The 18,461-nt window shown below is 38.8% G+C and overlaps 1 protein-coding gene across 1 annotated transcript in view; it reads left to right on the top strand.

Annotated features, from left to right (window-relative positions):
* The window catches only part of Shoc1 (shortage in chiasmata 1), a 62,988-nt gene that overhangs the window by 7,100 nt on the left and 37,427 nt on the right, over nucleotides 1-18,461 (top strand). Inside the window, exons 3-8 of the mRNA XM_005362389.2 lie at nucleotides 3,712-3,890; nucleotides 7,874-8,045; nucleotides 8,201-8,303; nucleotides 9,252-9,405; nucleotides 13,478-13,579; nucleotides 15,636-15,741. Coding sequence (XP_005362446.1) covers nucleotides 3,712-3,890; nucleotides 7,874-8,045; nucleotides 8,201-8,303; nucleotides 9,252-9,405; nucleotides 13,478-13,579; nucleotides 15,636-15,741 — 816 coding nt within the window. The remainder of the gene's footprint in view (nucleotides 1-3,711; nucleotides 3,891-7,873; nucleotides 8,046-8,200; nucleotides 8,304-9,251; nucleotides 9,406-13,477; nucleotides 13,580-15,635; nucleotides 15,742-18,461) is intronic.

Raw genomic sequence — 18,461 nt, 5'->3', positions numbered from 1 at the left:
TGGAGCCTGTCCTGGAACTAGCTCTGTAGACCAGGCTGGTCCCGAACTCACAGAGATCCGCCTGCCTCTGCCTCCCGAGTGCTGGGATTAAAGGCGTGCGCCACCACCGCCCGGCTCCCCTTTTCATTTCTAATTTTGTTAATTTGGATATTCTCTCTTTGCCTTTTAATTAATTTGGATAAGGATTTGTCAATATTAATGAATTTCTCAAAGCACCAACTCTTTGTTTCATTGATTCTTTGTATTTTCTTTCTCTTATTTGTTTCTATTTTCTTATTTTAAACCCAGAGTTTGGCTATTTCTTGCTGTCTACTCCTTTGGGTGTGATTTCTTTTTGGTCTAGAGCTTCCAGACATGCTGTTAAGTTACTAGTATGAAATCTCTCCATTTTTTTTATAATTAGGGGCTTAGTTCTTGCCTCTTAAACCTGCCTTCATTGTGTCCTTTAAGTTTTGGTATGTTGTGTATTCATTTTCATTCAATCTAGTAAGCCTTTAATTTCATAATTTCTGTCTTGACCCATTTTTCATTCAGTTGTAAGTTGTTCATTTTCCATGAGTTTGTAAGCATTCTCTTTCTGTTGTTGATATCCAGTATGTGCAGTCAGTTTTGGAGAGAGTTCCATGAGGTGCTGAGAAGGTATATTCTTTTGTGTTTGGGTGAAATGTTCTGTAAATATTGGCTAGGTCCATTTGGTTTATGACATTGCCTGCTCCAACATTTCTCTGTTTAGTGTCTACCTGGATGACCTGTCTATTGGTGAGACAGGGCTATTGAAGTCTCCCACTATCAGTGTGTGAGGGTCAATATGTGATTTCAGTTATAGTAGTGTTTCTTTCATGAACTTTGGGGCCCTTGGGTTTGGAGCTTAGATGTTAAAAACTTTAATGTCCTATAATGAATATGTAGTGTCCTTCCCTATCTCTTCTGATTGACTTTGATTTGAAATCTGTTTTGTCAGATACTAACACAGCTACACCAGCTTGCTTTTTAGGTCCATTTGCTTGCAATATCCTTTTCCATCCTTTTTTCCTGGGGTGACGTCTACTTTTTATATTAAGGTTTGTTTCTTGGTGCAGCAGAATGATGGATTCTGATTTTTGCATCCGTTCTGCTAGTCTTTTTTATTGAAGAATTAAGGCCTATGATGTCGAGAGCTCTCGATGAGCAGTGTCTGTTGATTCCTCTGACTTTGCTCCTGTGGTGTGTGGACTTTCCAGCCAACCTCTGCAGATCTTGTCTGCAGAACCTGAGATCTGAGGACCCCAGAGAATGGGACAGACTGCAGTCTCATGCTGCAGACAGCCTGACTTCATTTGCAGTCTGCTTTATACGCGGATAAAGCAAAGGAAGCAATGTTCTGAGGAAGGTTGTTTGAGTTCACAAAAACACGTAAATAAACGCCAGTAAGCACGTACTAAACATAGACAGAGCAGCCCTTTCACGGAATTTTCTCAGGACAGACCAATTTAAACACAATTGCTTGGCACAGACTATAGATTATATCTGGAAAGCATGAACACAAGGCAGAAGGCCGTATCCAGATTCAGGGCACATTGACCAGATTGGGTTCTATAGCTGTGCTCTGACATCCAACAAGAAGAAACATATATTATGAATTAAATGTAAATGTTTGTCACAGAAGGCACAAACTCATATCCAAGACCAATCCAGGGAACAAAATGCACCTGAGGTAAAAGGCCCTCTGCCTTTTCCCTGGAGCCTCTCTCACAGTTCCCCAAGGCATTGTTCACCATGGCTCATCCTTGTGACCGTGTTCAGACAGTGGTGTGTGTATGTGTGTGTTTTCTGTCTTTTGATTTTCTTGTCTGGGATTATTTATCTTATGTTTTTTTTTAGGTGTGGTTAACCTCTTTAGGTTGGAGTTTTTTCTTTGTAGCTCCTTCTGCATGGCTGGATTTGTAGATGATTTCGTTAAGGACTCACTCATTTCCCTTTAAGGAGCTCTGTCATAGTCATAAAGGCTGTTTTCTGATCCTCTTGTGCTTCAGCTACATTGCCATACTCGGGCCTGCTGTGACAGTTGTTCCATACTCTAATGGAAGCATACTGTCCTGGCTGTTATTGATTGTGTTTTTTATTCTGGTGCCTAGACATCTGGATTTGGGAAGATATTAATTCTTGGTGCTGATATCTGGTCTTGTCTATGTTGGGTAGATGTTTTGTTTTGTTCCTGGGTTTCTGATGCCCTCTCTTGTTCTTAGAAGAGTATGGTGGCTATGTGTTGCCCGATAGGAAATTCTTCTGGGTTCCTGATAGGTGAGGTTACTGGGGGTTCCAGGTAAAATGTGTTTCTAGGTATTGGGAGCTGACATTTAGGAATGTGGATGGGCTAGGAGGTAGTCTACAGGAGGGAGGAAAGCAGAGTGTTCCACCAGAACCTGCTTAGCCCCTGGGAATAAGGGCAAAGAGTGAGGAAGGCTGCAGCAGGAAGTCAGCTAGAGATGAAACTGGGATGGGGTGAGATTGGGGGACTGGACCTGTTGGAGTTGGGGAAGGGGTGAGGATATGTAGTTAACCTACTTGCTGCTTTGGCCTGAGCGACCCAAGGGCTCCAGGGAGTATCTGCTGGAGTTGGAGGTGGAAGGTGGAGTTGGTGCTACAGAGCCAGGGATAAGACTGGGAAGGGGGGATTTGGACTTAAAGGAACTGAGGGAGGAGTGAGGATCTGCAGTTAGCCTACATGTTTCCTGGGCTGGAGTGGCCTGAGGGTTCCCAGGGAATGGCTGCTTGGGCTTGGGGGCTGGGATAAAACAATGAGGTGGGGGTTAGGAGGGGAAGATCTGAGTGATATTGAATATAAAATAAAATGGAAGTCTGGCAATGAGTGGCAGAAGTTGCAAATAAATAAATAAAAATGAATCTATGTAACTTCTCCAAAACTTCTTCTGTTTTTAGGAAGTGCATTTTGGGGAAATGATTGGCTAAGCATACAAACATGGTCTTTGTATTATTGCTCCTAATAGCAGTGATGAGAACCGTCAACTTCCAGGAAGGGAGAGCTGATGAAGTAACTGACAGTTACTATTAAGTGTGGTAGCTTTCATCACTTTAACAGAGTACTTGAAACAATTAATTTAGAGAGGATTTATTTTGGTTTGCAGTTTTAGAGTTTCTGAGCATGCTCCATTGATCTGGGCCTGTGGTGAGCCAGGACAGTGGCAGGAGACCATGGCAGAGCAGGAGTGCTCTCTCAACTCATGGACCAGAAGCGGGAGAGAAAAAGGAAGGGTCAGAGTCCCACTGTCTTGTTTAAGGACATACCTCTAGGGCTCCAAACTTCCTGGCTGGTTCTATCTTTACAAGCTCTCCTGCCTCCCAATAATGCCACTCAGCACACCAGGCCTTTAACACATGGGCCTTCAGGAAGTTATACAAGATCCAAAATATAGCAATGATAAATGGATTTCTGCTCTTCACTCAAATAGTCAGTCAAATAGAAGGACAGTGGTTAACATGTGAATAGGCTCATTATTCACAGCTGGGTAGGAATAAACAGGTTATGGATTACTATATATGTAAATACTGTGTAATTAGAAATTTGTATAATTTTGCATTCAAGTGGAGCTACAGATAATTTTTCTTAGTATCCATTGGAATTTGGCAAATTTTACATGGTGAACATGTACTACTTACTAATAAAAATGTCTTCAGATATATACATATACAATCAATAATTTTATGTCACAGAAAGACAGTTACAGGAATGATAATTAATGGTACGTTTGAGGAAATTGTTCCCAGTTCCAATCCAAACTCTCCAACCGGACTAGAGGATGTCAGCTCATCCCTCAGTAAGGACCACAGAGAAGACTTTACACCTATCAAGTGCTCCCCACACTACCCGGGAGTGAAAGCTGAGCACCAAGGTAGGAAGTGGTAAGATGTTTCCTATTAATGTACATAGCTTCATTTCTATGTGCCATTGTTCAGTTGTATTTTAAATCTACCTACATGGTTACAGGTCTGAGTTTTGCCATGCTAACAGTATTTTCTCTTTCATACTAATATACTTTTCGCAAATTGATTTCTTGTAGTTTAAGTTTGCTGAAACTCAAAATGTACAGATTTGAACATGGTGTGTTCCAGCGTGTTCTGGAATGTCATTGGCTTTGAGTCCAGATCTCGTGATATGGAAGTGTAGTGGGACATTAAGTTTTGGATTCTGAAGTTATGCCTGTTTATTATTTCTCAAAACATCTAATATATATGAAAGCCAGGTTCAAGTCATAGATGGAGTTGTGGTCAGACTAGGCCAAAAAATGCACCAGGAGCCGGGCGGTGGTGGCGCACGCCTTTAATCCCAGCACTCGGGAGGCAGAGGCAGGCGGATCTCTGTGAGTTCGAGACCAGCTTGGTCTACAAGAGCTAGTTCCAGGACCGGCTCCAAAACCACAGAGAAACCCTGTCTCGAAAAAAAAAATGCACCAGGTTTTAAAAGGTTGTTGTCAGTACCAACTAAATTATGTTTTATCCAAACTGTTTTCCAATCTACACTCCAGCAAGTCGAGTTCTTCACAGCTTGCCAAGAACTGGCTTTCTTGTATTATTGGCCTATTCTGTGTTTAGTGACAAAACTTGAAGGTCTTTTATATAATCACTCCTGCTATTTAAGAAATGCTATACCTAGGAGTGGTGGCACACACTACAGAGTGAGCTCCAGGGCAGCCAGGGCTACATAGAGAAACCCTGTTTTGAAAAGTGTGTGTGTGTGGGGGGGGGTTGAGCATGAAAAAAATAGCTCAGATGTTTTGCTGTTGTTTTGATGTGATGCAGTTTGGGGAAAGCCGTTATTGAGGCTTAGGGATGAATTATGGTTTATTTTCCCTATAATTTCTCTTGATTTATTAAAATAGTTCTTGTAAAATTTTGTGGAGATGAAAATATATTTATATTAAATTATATATGTAGAGAGAGATGATTTATAAAAACTATCAGGCTAAACACAAAGAGCTGTTATTATTCTTGTGGCAAACTATAAGCTATTGTTGGATAAAATCAATTAGCTAAGGGGAAATAATGTTTAACTTGTTTTCCTTTGGTGTCCTTGTCATAACATTACTGTATTATCTTCATAATCTAATATATTTTCTCTGTAGTTACATATGTTGCTCAGGTCAAACACGTGCATATATACCCATCATTTCACTGAGGTTAATCTTGGCGGTGGAAGTGTTTCCCATTATTTTGTTCCTAGCTTTAGCACCACTAGTATAATTTGAGAATACAAACCTTATTCACGCCACCCTTATCATCACTTGATATGTTACTACTGTTACCATGGTAATGCACATAAACCAGTGTGATGGGAAAATGTATATTTATTTAGATTTAAAAGTTATTAGTATGTATTGGCTATTTTTCTTTTGTGAAATGATTTCTCCTTTTTTTCTTGCATGTGTTTTTATATGTAAAGATACCAATGTTTCCTAATGCATTTAACTTTAATATGATCGGTTCTGCTGGTGTTTTGTTTTATAGATTTTTGTATTGCATTTGTCTTGGAAGAATTTTACTTTATTCTTATCTATTATATAACTTTTCTTTTGTTTAAGGTGTTTGCTTTGAGGCAGTGTCTTGCTATATAGTCCTGGCTGGTCTAGAACTCACTGTGTAGACCAGACTGCTTTAAACTCACAAAAATCTACCTGCCTCTGCCTCCTGAGTACTGGGATTTTAGGTGTGTACCACAGCACCCACTAATTTTTAAATGTTTTATATAATTTTATTTCAAATATTTTTATGTTTAAAATAGGGGTATTTTAAAAATATTTTGGCATTTGTCTCAATATTATTTAGCTAAGAGTCTTTTCCACCACCAGAAATTCTGCTTATATTAAGTGTTAAGTTCTTACCCATTTCCAGCTTCATTCTGGGTTTTGTATTGTTCTGTCTGGTGTGTTGGTGTCACATAGTTTGAGCTCTTATAGACAGACCTGTGATGTGTGTTAGCAGTTTCTCTCTTGTTTTTTTCCAACTTCATGTGTTTATTTGTCTGGATTTACTTTGGAGTCACTTTCCCCAAATGTTCCCAGTCACGCCTCTGGAAAATTAATAGCATGTCATTTAGGATATTTTCATTAGCTTTCCTAACTGGGGGTGGGTTGGGAGTGGGGGATTGTTTGTCTTGCCTTTTATTCAATTTTTTTAAAAAAATTCTCAACGGTTACCCATTAGGAAATCATTATTTTAGTAATTTCTACACAAACATGGAATTCTTACTGTTTTAATCTAGCTAACTTGACTTTTCTAAACAGACAGATGTAATTTTTGCAAAAAATCGTCCTGTCTTCCTTCTTGTCACTGAGCCTCTTTTCCTGCTTCTTTCATAATTGACCAGATTTGTATTTCCTGCACGTCATTTTCTACAGCTTAGTAAAACAGTGTGGAACACACATAGTTGCTTTGAAGTAAGAACTCTGGGAATACAGTACAGCCTTAGTTGTATAAGGAAGCTACCATGCCTTGGTGAAAACAGCCTTTGTCTGGCTGTGGTGAGATGCTGACATCTAGTGGCTACATCAAAAATGGTAGTTGAATCTCGGGGACTGAAAGGGTCAAGGAAGGATGAATGCTTGGAAAACAAGACTCATCAGTGACATGAGATGGCCCCATGCAGTAAAATATCAGGATGTGGCTTTATCTGGTGTGACAGCCCCAGAGCTTGTGATTGGAGAATAAAGAGGATATGGGCATATAAATAATGCTGTTTTCACCCTCAACATGACTTTATCAGTACTTTGCAGAATGGGTGAATTATATGAACAATCAGCCCCTATTTTTCTCAGATAAGCCCTGCTTTGATGTGGACTTGGTTGAGGATCTTTCAGCAGTATCACATTATGAGATTGGCAGAAACTTAAATGATTTGGGTGGTCTCTTAGGAGGCTAGTTTATCACAAGTTCTTCGATTCTTACATTCAGCATGGCCAAGGGATGCTCCCTGGCTGCTTCTCTTCTGTCACGTATCAACTAGGTACATACACATCACTTATGTAGTTGGTCATGAGACATCAGTACCTGAAAACTACATGCTATTCCTCTCCTGAGACCTGCTGCCACCACTTAACGGAGACTACTGCCCAGAACAAAAGATAATCCATTCTTCACACTCAAGGCATCTTTCATGGTGGAGACTTTAACTTTCTGAGTGCTTCCTTCTCTGTACATACATTTTCCTTTCCCTTTCTGCTGAGAAACTTATTGAAGAAGGGGGCCAGTTTACTGTTCCCTTGCATAGCTCAGAAACGCTCACACAACCAACCAAGATTCTAAAGTAGCACAAGCATAGCAGGTTGGGATAGAAAAGGAATTTCAGCTCATCAGTTAACTATTATCAGTGGTGTTTTAAATATGTAAAGTATGTCATCATTTCCAAGTAGATGCTTCAGGATATAGTTTATAATGATGGACTCAGAGCTTTCAAGTGTAGGCTCTCTAGACCATATTCATTCATTGTATGTCCTCACAGATGAGATGATCCCGAAAACAGAAAACCAGACTCAGCCAGAGGCCAATACTTTTATTTCTTTGCACGTTTGGTACTAGTTTCTTTTTTTTTTTTTGGTACTAGTTTCAAGTAGAAAATATTTTCCTCTATTAATTAAGCCTGTCTTTGTTGATAAAGTATATGCCATTATACTACTACTCTTTCAGAACATTTGTCTCCATCTTCATGTACTAAATACAATATTTTATTGAGCTATTCCTTTTGTCTGGGTATTATATTCTGTGTTTTATATTCAGAGTATAGAGAAGAACTGATGATCTCATGTGTTTGAAAAACCCATTAATATTTAATTCTAGCTCTCTTGTATAACTATTAGATTTTTAATTCCTTATTTCTTTTCAGGATTACTTATTGATGAGGAATTGATTTTTATAAATAAGGCAGTGGACAATTATCTACCAACTGTGGATACCATCTTGAGCAGACTGAAGCTCTATCGGGTTAAGGATCCGCTTTTAGATTTCAAAGAACAGCTCCGTGGAAAGGATCAGTTCACGTATGTAACTGACATGAGGTCATTCTTTGAACAGCCATAGGTTTAGATGCTGTTGGCAAGGGTTCCATCACTTCATCTCAGCTCACATGTTAAACTTAGTGTGTTTTGATTGGCAATATTTGTTAAATGATTTTAGTAAGCTTTAACTAATCTTGTTTTATTTTTTATTTAAGGGAGTGTTTCTCTGTTCAAGAACGGTTGGAACCTTCTGTAAGAGATTTCCATATGGCTGAGGAGACCTTTTGTAAGAAGAAACCAGTATGTTTCAATAGAATTGTAACATCTGTTTTCTGTAATGTATTTGTAGAAGGAAGGGAATACACCTTTATAAATTTTAGAAATTTATTTTGCGTGTTTACAACCTTATACTGAAATTTTTTGATACTAGGTTGAATATGTGTCAATTATGGAGCCAAATTAACTTCCAAATAATGATTCTCAGCCTTAGCTTGAGGTTGAAGTTGGATCTACCCAGTTATATTCTGATTTAATTGGTCTGGTGGGAAGTGCAGGTACAGAGAATTTTTAAACCTCTGTTAGTAATTTTAGTTACTATACTTGGCATAGAAATTTAAGTAGTTAAATTTAAAAATTATAAACTTAACTGTATGGGCATTCTAATTTAAACACACATTTCATGTTTTGTGGAAAACAGAATAATTTTATACATTGGGCCTTTTCTTAATCCATTCAGAGGATACACATACACACACAGTGCACAAGGGCACTTCAAGGGCTTCATTACAGATAAAATGTGACAGGTTGGTGAGGACATTAGTTTGTTCATTGCCTTTCTGACTCCAGCCTCCTCACTTGTTGATTCTAGTGGTGCAGTCTCACTTGCTGGAGAATATTGTCTTTGGAGTGCAGTAGAAATGAACTCCATTCTATCAGCTATTCAGCTTATGCCATTTTCTATTATTTTCTGTAGTAATTCTTTTAATTTAGAATATCTAAATATTTTATTAACCAAAAATATAACACACACACACATAATTAGAGATACTGTGTATTGATAAGGTGTTGGGATTATAGAAAATATTACTCAAGGAAAGAATTGCATGTAAGATGTATTTATTTTTGACTACTAAACATCTGTACAACATTTAAAATAGAATATTACTTAAGCTTAAATTTTGTGTGACCCTGTTTAAACAAACACATCCATTTAATATATTTATGTGGAACTATTCCTTAAGTTTTTTTAATGTTATATTATTTCAGCCATCAGTTTTTCCTTATGAGTTTGAATTCTTAATATCTACAATCCCCAAACAAGAAATTCCCACTCTATTACTATCAGAACTGAAGGAATCTTTAAACTCAATACCTGAAATAATGGATCATGAAGATGAAAATGAAAAACCTTTCAAAAAAGGTGAGAATTTATTTAGAAAAGTGTTTCATGTAAAAAACTACTTGTTATTGAGTTTTTATTTATTAAAATACTTTATAGAGATGTTCTGTAAGTTACATGTTGAAGTATCAGGATCATTACTCTTAGACTCTTTACATATTGATCACATTATTCCTATTTTTCTGGTGTTGGAGTTTGGATCAGGGCCTTCATGTGCTAAACAAGAATTCTGCCATTGAGTTACATTCCCAACCCTGAGCACCCAACTTAGATTTGTTTGTTCTAGACATTCAGTGAAAATACAGCCATGCAATGTGTGGTCTTCCTGTGTCTGGCCTCTTTCACGAACCATAATTTTTCAAACTTATATTATAGAATGTATCAGTACTTCATTGGTTTTTATAGCCAAATAATATCCCATTGTAGAGATGTTTTCTCACAATTTATTTACCTACACATCTTTTGATAGACATTTGAATTGTTTATATTCTTTAGCTATTATAAATAAACTTACTATGAATACTTATGTACATGTTTTTTCTGTATACATATATTGTCTTAGTTAGGGTTTCTATTGCTATGAAGAGACACCATGACCATGGCAACTCTTACAAAGGGAAAACATTTAATTGAGATGACTTATATTTTCAGAGGGTCAGTCCATTATTCATGGTGCAACATGATGGCACCTGAGAGTCCTACATCTTGATTTACAGGCAATAGGAAGTAGTCTATCTCATTGAAAGTAGCTTGAGCATAGGAGACCTTAAAGCCCACCTCCACAATGACACACTTCTTCCAATAAGGCCACACCTTCCACTAGTGCCACTACTTTTTAATTTTTTTCAAACCACCACATTCCATTCCTTGCTCCCAAAGACTTGTATCCATATCATAATGCAACAATATATTCAGTCCAACTTCAGAAGTCCCCATAGTCTATAACACCCTTAAACTTAATGATGTCTAAAGTTCAACTGTTTAAAGCCTCTTCTGAGAGTCACACAATCTCTTAACTCTAATCTGTAAAATAAAATTAAAAGGCAGATCACATATATCCAACCAAAAATGGCATAAGGTATACATTACCATTCTAAAATGAAGGGAAGGGAGCATAGTGAGAAAATACTGAACCAAAGCAAGACCAAAAACCAGCTGGGCAAACTCCAGACTCTGCATCTCTATGTCTGATGTCAGAGCAGTCTTCAGACCTCCAATTCCTTTCAGCTTTGTTGACTGTAACACACTTCTTTCTTTTGGGCTGGTTCCACTCCCTGTTAGTAGCTCTCCTTGGCAGCTATCCCAAGGCTCTAGCATCTCATCATCTTGGTGTCTCCAAGACAATCCAGGCTTCACCTTCACAACTTCATGCAGTGGCCTCTCTAGTTCTTCATTCAGGGTCACTCCTGACATATTCCTGACCTCAGCAGCTTTCCTTAGTCACAGAGGCAGCAGCCTGTTGTAGTGGGGCCATTTGATGAAGTGGGTGAGCTTTCTTTGGCACTGCAGGTCCTGTCCAAAACAGGGTCACCACATTTTCAGCTTCTTCACAACGGTGGGGACCAGGACCACCTATATCTTTGACTTTCTTTCCGTACGGCACTTTGTTTTGGCTGGAGGAGAGGAAAGAAAATCGTCTCCAGTTTTATATTAAGGTGTTTGGTCCATTTTGAGTTGACTTTTATGATAGGTGAGAGAGAGGCTTGGCTTCATTCTTTTGCTTGCGGATATCCAGTTTCCCTAGCACCATTGTTAAAGAGGCTGGGTTTTCGTGGTTGTTGTTTTTAATGTGTTTTAATGTCTTTGTCAAATAATGAGGGGGCTGTAGTTGTGTAGGTTTACTTCTAACCACGCCCATCCCCCTAAGTCCCTGTCTCTTCCACCAGCTGCACTTCCTTTCTTCTTTTTTTTTCCAGAAGAGGAGTGTATCTGGGGAAAGGGAAGGTCTGGGGTGGGACTGGGAGGAGTGGAGGAACATTATAAAGAAAATTATAGGAGGAAGCAATGCCATGCTAATGCAATTATAATTTCTATTCTGGCAGAATACAAGCTTTTTAGAAGCCAGGATAGAGAAGAAAATTCCTGTGCATGGTGTTAAATATGGCTGAGGCAGGAGGATTATGAGGTTTAGCCCAGCCTGGGCTAAGTAATTAAACCCTGCCTCAAAGTTAAAGGAATGGAGGTAGGGGAAAAGAGAAAAAATGTGTTATGGTCAAACTATATCCTATCCCTAGATTCTTATTAGCAGTATAAGTTGAGATGAACATGTCAACATCATATGGCTGCGTATTCATGAGGCATTGCAAAAGAGACCTGAGAGCATCTTCAGAACTCATAAAATAAAGAGAATTGTTGATTGCCATTTTTCAAAATGAGCATTAATAAAATTGAAAGACACAGTAAAGTAAACAGATAAGCTGTAAAGTGGAGAACCGAAGGGGTAAAGTCCTATCATATTGTCAAACTTTGATGTTAAGGCTTGATTTAAATAATTTGTTTTGGGTTAAATTTGTAAATTTCAAAATACATGATAAAGTAGTAAAAAGTGATATTTGAAATGTAAAACAAAATAAAGTTAGCTGTATTTTCCTTCTGCGATTTTTTTTTTTTTTAAATTCTGCTATGTCCTGCTAATGAGAGTGTTGTTTATTTCACACTAACTTGTCAGCTTGGCTCAAAAACTGCAGACTTTTTCACCCCTAGAGCAGTGATAAGTTGAAGTCTTTAAGTATTCTTTGGGCCTTAACTGATCTCCCTGGACACCACTTGAAGCCTGCAGTTCAGGAGTCAGCTTAAGATTTAGACAGAGAATATTTATATCGAGTTGGGGACTTCTCTGTTGCTCTTTCCTTTCCTGACTTCACTTCCTAGCTTCTTTGTTAACCCGGAACTCTAGTGCAGATAGATCTGTCTTCAAATCTTTCAAGACAATGAGACTACATATTTTTATCCAAGTTCTGGTCGTCCCAGTCAGCACCCAGTAAAAAGCTGTAACTTAGAAAAGTACCTCGGGGCCAGTTTACCACCAGTTCTCCTAGGGCCTTCTCCTAACAGTCATTTTTTTTATATATTTTCTAATTCTAACATCATAAAATATGCAGGCGGGAAAAGCCTAAATGTACATACTAATATAAGATGACTAATAATTTCATTAAAAAAAAACAGGAAAATCTGTGTTGCACTCAAGGAATTAATATGTATAGTGTTTACAAGAGTTGTGTTTTACAAAGAAAGAAAGGATGACATTAAAAATGAGGAACAGGGCTGGGAGAGGGCTACGTTAGTAAGGTGCTTAACACACACAGACACGAAGACCTGAGTTTGCTCCTCAGCACCCACTCAAAGCCAAACATGATCATACATGCCTGTGACTCCAGCACCGAGAAGACTGAAACAGGAGGAGCCCTGGGACTTGCAGGCCAGTCTAGCAAATCAAACCAGCGAGCTCCGGGTTCAGTGAGAGACTGTGTCTGAAAAAAAAAAATGTGGAAAGTGACTGAGGAAGATACCCAACATCAACCTCTAGCTTCCGCATGCACGTAGTGCAGGTGCGTATGCGTGTGTATACACACACACAAACACGTAACATAATAACAATAATAAAGTACTAGGCACAGTATGCCAGGCAGCTGGGACTAACTAGTCAGTAACACAGACCAGTCCGGTGGATGTGGTTCAGTGGCAGAGTGCCCAGCCTACCCAAGGCTTGGTTTTAACCTCCAGAACCACAAGTAGAATTCAGGCTAAATAGAGCTTAGAAAGTCGCCATTTATGGGTGAAGATTAGGTTTTTCGAAGTGTTTGTTTTCTTTGATGTTCATGACATACAGGATTACCTGTCCTATTTTAGCTTCCAATCATTGTGCTGATTTTTGCGTTTTTATATTCCTTTGGTGATTTTAATTGATATATGAGGAGTGAGAGGGAGCGTGCATTGAAGAATAGGAATTTATTTATTATGTCAGCATTTCCTTCAGAGTATCCAGTTCTCTGTAAAAGAAAAAAAGTCTACCGTAAAGCGATAAGGATAGGAAGATGCAGAGAATAGCATTACAATGGTAGGTGCTTTTGTTGATAAGTTTCTTCTATTTCAGATCTTTCTACCAAGCATGAGTCTGATGCTGAGGATATGGAATACAGCTCCACAGAGATCTTACCCACTGAAAGCCCATCTGAGCTGGAGGGCAGTGAAGCTGGTAGAGATTTTGCCTAAGTCCTTGAGTTACCAAGAGTTTGCTATGTGATGGAGAAGAACACTGAACTCACGCTTGTAGTCTGCTGTGGATCGGTTTTCCCGTTCAGGAGCTTGGTCGTTATCCTCCCTGTTTTCTTTCCCTTTTCCTGCTCCTTCTTATTTGTCCTTTCAGGATCTTGTCACCAGCAGAAGGGGGTCACATACACAGCAGAGTCACAAATACTGGGGAAGATGAACAGAGGAAATACGACTAAAATTAAAGTGCAAATCTCGGGGCTTGGGAGGGGGCTGAGTCAGTAAAGAGTTTGCCACACACCACCGGTTCAGTGAGAGACCCCATACCAAAACAGTATGGCAGAGAGTGACTGAGACACCCAGCACTGACTTCCGGCCTCCACACAGTGCACTCATGTGAACTCCCACCCACACATAACTGTAAATTACATCCGACTAGATATTACTTTATGGTTTTAGTATTTTATGTATGTACCTGAGTGCATGTATGTGTGCTGTGCGCATGCAGGCGCCATCTGAGGCCAAAAGAGGGCATCAGATGCCCTGAAACTGTAGTCACAGGAGATTGTAAGTCACCCAGTGTGGCTGCTGAGCCTCAAACCTGGGCTCTAGGAAGGGTGGCAAATACTCTTAACTACTGAGCCACTACTTCAGCCCCAAAACGTTATATTTTGCTTCAGTATTAGAAATCTTGTTGATTTTTGTTATACTTAAAAACCAACCCTTTAAATTACATACTATCTAGTGGGGTGATGCGTGGTGTGTGTAGTGGTCAGCAGGCAGTTTGTGGGAGTCACTTCTCTCCTTCCACCATTGCATTCCTGGGCTTGAACTTGGTCCTCAGGCTTGGTGGCAAGCACCTGTACAGGCTAAGCCATCTTGCTCACCTGTGACACGTAAAAGGTGGACTTTTTAATCACTTAGAGTAGTCACATCATTCTCTGCTCTGTCACTATTTTATCAAACTTGGAAACTCTGCATCATGTTTTGTTTCAGATAAAGCCAAATTGTGTTCTTTTGAAGCTATTTTGATGAGACTGTTAGTTACATTTACACTTGGAGCACATGAGTATCTGTTTGGGTGTTTATTGCTTTATACTATACTACTTTTCCATAATGGCAGGTCGATTTTTCAGGCCAATTCTATTAATTTATAACTCTGACATGGACACCTAGAGTCCTGACTCATTAAGGTGAAGAATTACTCCTATATTTCTATAACATCACCAAAATTTACTGTGGAAATAAAATAATACTATCGCCTATGTGCTGACAACATAAGCTGTCAGAATGAAAACTCTTCTCATACACAAGCTCCTAGATTTAACTTACATGGAAAACACAGTAAAGCTCAGCTCTCATTGTGACTTTCTAAAGCCACGTAGTCGTAATTGAGATGCCAGGTGATAAATCTGCAGTTCTTTATATAGACAATAAGATTAGGGCTGTTATTTTGTATCTCTAGGAATCTAAGTTTCTTGTATTGCGTGTGTGTGTGTGTGTGTGTGTGTGTGTGTGTGTGTGTGTGTGTGTGTGTAAGCCAGAGGTCAGCCTCGGGCGTCAGTCCTCAGGAACCATCCCCTTTGTCTTTTGAGATAGGATCTGTCACTGGGACTTTAGGGATAGGCTGAGATTTCCAGTGCATGCCATCATGTCCAGCTGTTGGCAGGCATGGGTGCTGGGATTGACCTAAGGCTCTGAGCTTTACCAGCTTAGCTATCTCGCTAGCCCTACTCCCAGATTTCTCTTGCTGACATACTTTGTTGTCGCAGCAAAAACTGTATGAACAGCACAAACTGAATTTGATGGTTAAAAACAGTAATAGGACACAAAGCTTGATTGGAGGTATAGCTCTAGGAGGGTCTGAGGAAGAGAGGTGAGTATAGTAATATATTCTAGTAGAATATACACTGTGCTCAGTTCCCAAAGAAATAATACAGGTATTTCATTGCAACAAATTGATCAAACCAAATAATTATTTACAAGAGTTCTAAACTTTATTTTATACAGTATTATATAACTTTAATTTTCATATATTTCAGAATTGGAAATGCCACTAACCAATTTAAGCTTACCAAGGCAACATTCTCCAGTGAGTTCACTATGTGCAGGATTTCAGACATTTCCATTTTCTGCTGTGTGCAAAACGTAAGTAAAGATTTTATCCAGAGCCCAAGCCGCAGTTCAAGACAAGCAATTGCTTTTTTATTTTATTTTGTTTTTTGTTTCTCCAGACAGGGTTTCTCTGTGTAGTCCTGGCTGTCTTGGAACTCAATCTGTAGACCAGACTGGTCTCAGCTTACAGTGATCTGCCTGTCTCTGCCTCCCAAGTGCTGGAATTAAAGGTGTGACCACCACTGCCCAGCTCAAGATAAGCAGTTTTTAATGAAATCTCTCCATTTAAAGCCACTTCCAAGATGCTGTTATGAAAAGATATGACACTGTATGTGTATTATAAGCAGTGGGGGGAACAATATGAATATATATGCACACATCTGTTTTTTCCCAGAGAATATTGTTAGATGATGACCTAAGAAACACATGAGACTGACTTTGCCTAGAAGGAAACTAGGTAATATGACAATATGATAGGATATTTTTCACAATATAATCTTTTATAATATTTTTTAGAATTTTGAATGTTAATGTATTAATATTAAAAGTAAATAACCTGAAAGTTTAAATCCTTCCATGGAAATAGAACGACTAGGAAATTGCCTCTGAACACTTGCCAGTGACACACACTGCCATGAAAGGTATTTCATAACAAATACCACATGTCTTATTCCCTCCTAGTCCTGGAGGCTACTATTTTCTGGGTTGGTTTTGGTCATGTGGTCATGTGGTAATGTCTTCATTTATTAAAAGACCTCATCTCCAGACACAGTCATAGTCCGATATTCTGAGGATTAAGGTTTCACCGTATGACTTTGGAGAATCACAGTGAACTGTAGAATAAGTGGTTTGAAGCTCTGTATTATAGTTAAATTGCCTGACCCATCACTTGCTCTTAATAGCTCTTTGCCTTGGTCTCTTTCTCTGTAGACTTGTTACAGTCTTCTAAAAGATGATACATCTGATCTGTGGCAGGAGTACGTAAGGTTATAGAATGGTGTCTGTCCACTGATCTCCCAGAGGAGTACCAGGGAATCCTATCCCATTTCCATCAGCATCTGTCCTTTGCCCTGCTTACCTCTGCTGTTATGACGTCAGTATTGAGAATACCAGATACATAGAACCCCGGGTTGATCGATAAACCTGTTCAGCACCCCATTGTAATTGCACATCATGGTCTGTGGTCTTAAAGAATTGATACTGCAAAGCTAAATTATCATATTCTACTTGGACCCCAAATTGTATATCTCAGTATCCCAGCAAACATGACTCTCATGTTTGACTGATAGAGTCTGAGGTAGCTTTGGATGCTGTCTTTTGTTTTGTGGCATACATAAATTTAGTGTTCTCCAGGGTAAGTTAGTTTATATTCTGGAATAAAACCACTCAACTTCTTATTCAGGTCACAAAACTGGGAATATAAACAGGACAGTCATCTTCATTCCCATTGTAAACTGGAGCTTAACGTATCATAAATCCAGCACCTCCAGGAGAATTACAGGAACACCTGCAGGTTCCTTGTGAATGATTCCTAGGATGGCTGGAAGCAGTTGCACCAAAGGTCCTAGCACTCATCACGAGTTCTGTACGCTTCTTTACTGGTCTGTATGGTGCCTGACTGAGACATGGAGGAGCCAGCCTTGAGTGCCCTACGTATGTCTTCACGTTCTGTCTAGGGATTATTTGCACTTGTGGTGCAACTGTGCTGTATAGACCTCTGCCATGAGCTCGGCTGTCTGTAGCCTGAGTGAGCTCTGGAACAGCATGGCGTCATCGTGCAATCACATATGTAAACAAATATAAAAGTATTTGTTTAATACTTTAGTCCCTCTGCCAAGGTGAAAGGTGTTCATTTGCAGGACACAGTTAATCTTTATTAAGTTCTTTGTCTTATTTATTCTGTATATTCCAATCTGTCTGAGGCAGGTTGGCAGTCAGAACAGAAACCAGTATATATTAGTATAATCTTAAATTTCAGTTAGTGTTCTAATATTATATAATAGCTATAATAAATTTTTCATTACACAGGCTATTTTCTATGTATTGTTAGAACTCGAATACCTAGTGAGATTTATGAGACAAGTCTTGCCTGATGAATTATGATCTGGCAAAGTTAGAACAAAAATGGCTTTTAAAACAGTTAATGATTCTAGAGTTATTTGAAACAATTGACAGTTACTCATCACAGCAAGAGAAAAGCCGCTTCCTCCTGGATTAAACCTTTAAATTTCCATTTAAAAAGGCATAAATCCAGTCATAGGGATTATTCTTATAATCCCAGTGTTTAGGGGCCTGAGCAGTAAGGTCATGATTTCAGACCAGTCTAGACTATGTGCTGAATACCTGTATTTTAAAAAATACCTCAATTATAAAGCTTAAAAAAAAAGTTAAAAAAATTTAAAGCTGGCTGCCACTATTAACCTTTATTTTTTATTATTTATTTATTATGTATACAGTGTTCTGTCTGCATTTCTGCCTGCAATCCAGAAGAGGGCACCAGACCTCATTATAGATTGTTGTGCGCCACCATGTGGTTGCTGAGAATTGAACTCAGGACCTCTGGAATAACAGTCAATGTTGTTAGCCCTCTGAGCCATCTTCCCAGCTCAACTTCTGAGTGGGCATTGACTGTGGATAGAGTTGAAATTACTTTTTTATTCTTTTGGCCTTTTTTTTGGTTTTTTATTTGTTTGTTTATTTGTTTGTTTGTTTTTGAGACAGGGTTTCTCTGTAGCTTTAGAGCCAGTCCTGGA

This window comes from Microtus ochrogaster, linkage group LG5 (genome assembly GCF_000317375.1).
Source record: "Microtus ochrogaster isolate Prairie Vole_2 linkage group LG5, MicOch1.0, whole genome shotgun sequence".
Lineage (NCBI taxonomy): Eukaryota > Metazoa > Chordata > Mammalia > Rodentia > Cricetidae > Microtus > Microtus ochrogaster.
This window is presented reverse-complemented; position numbering and strand designations above follow the sequence as displayed.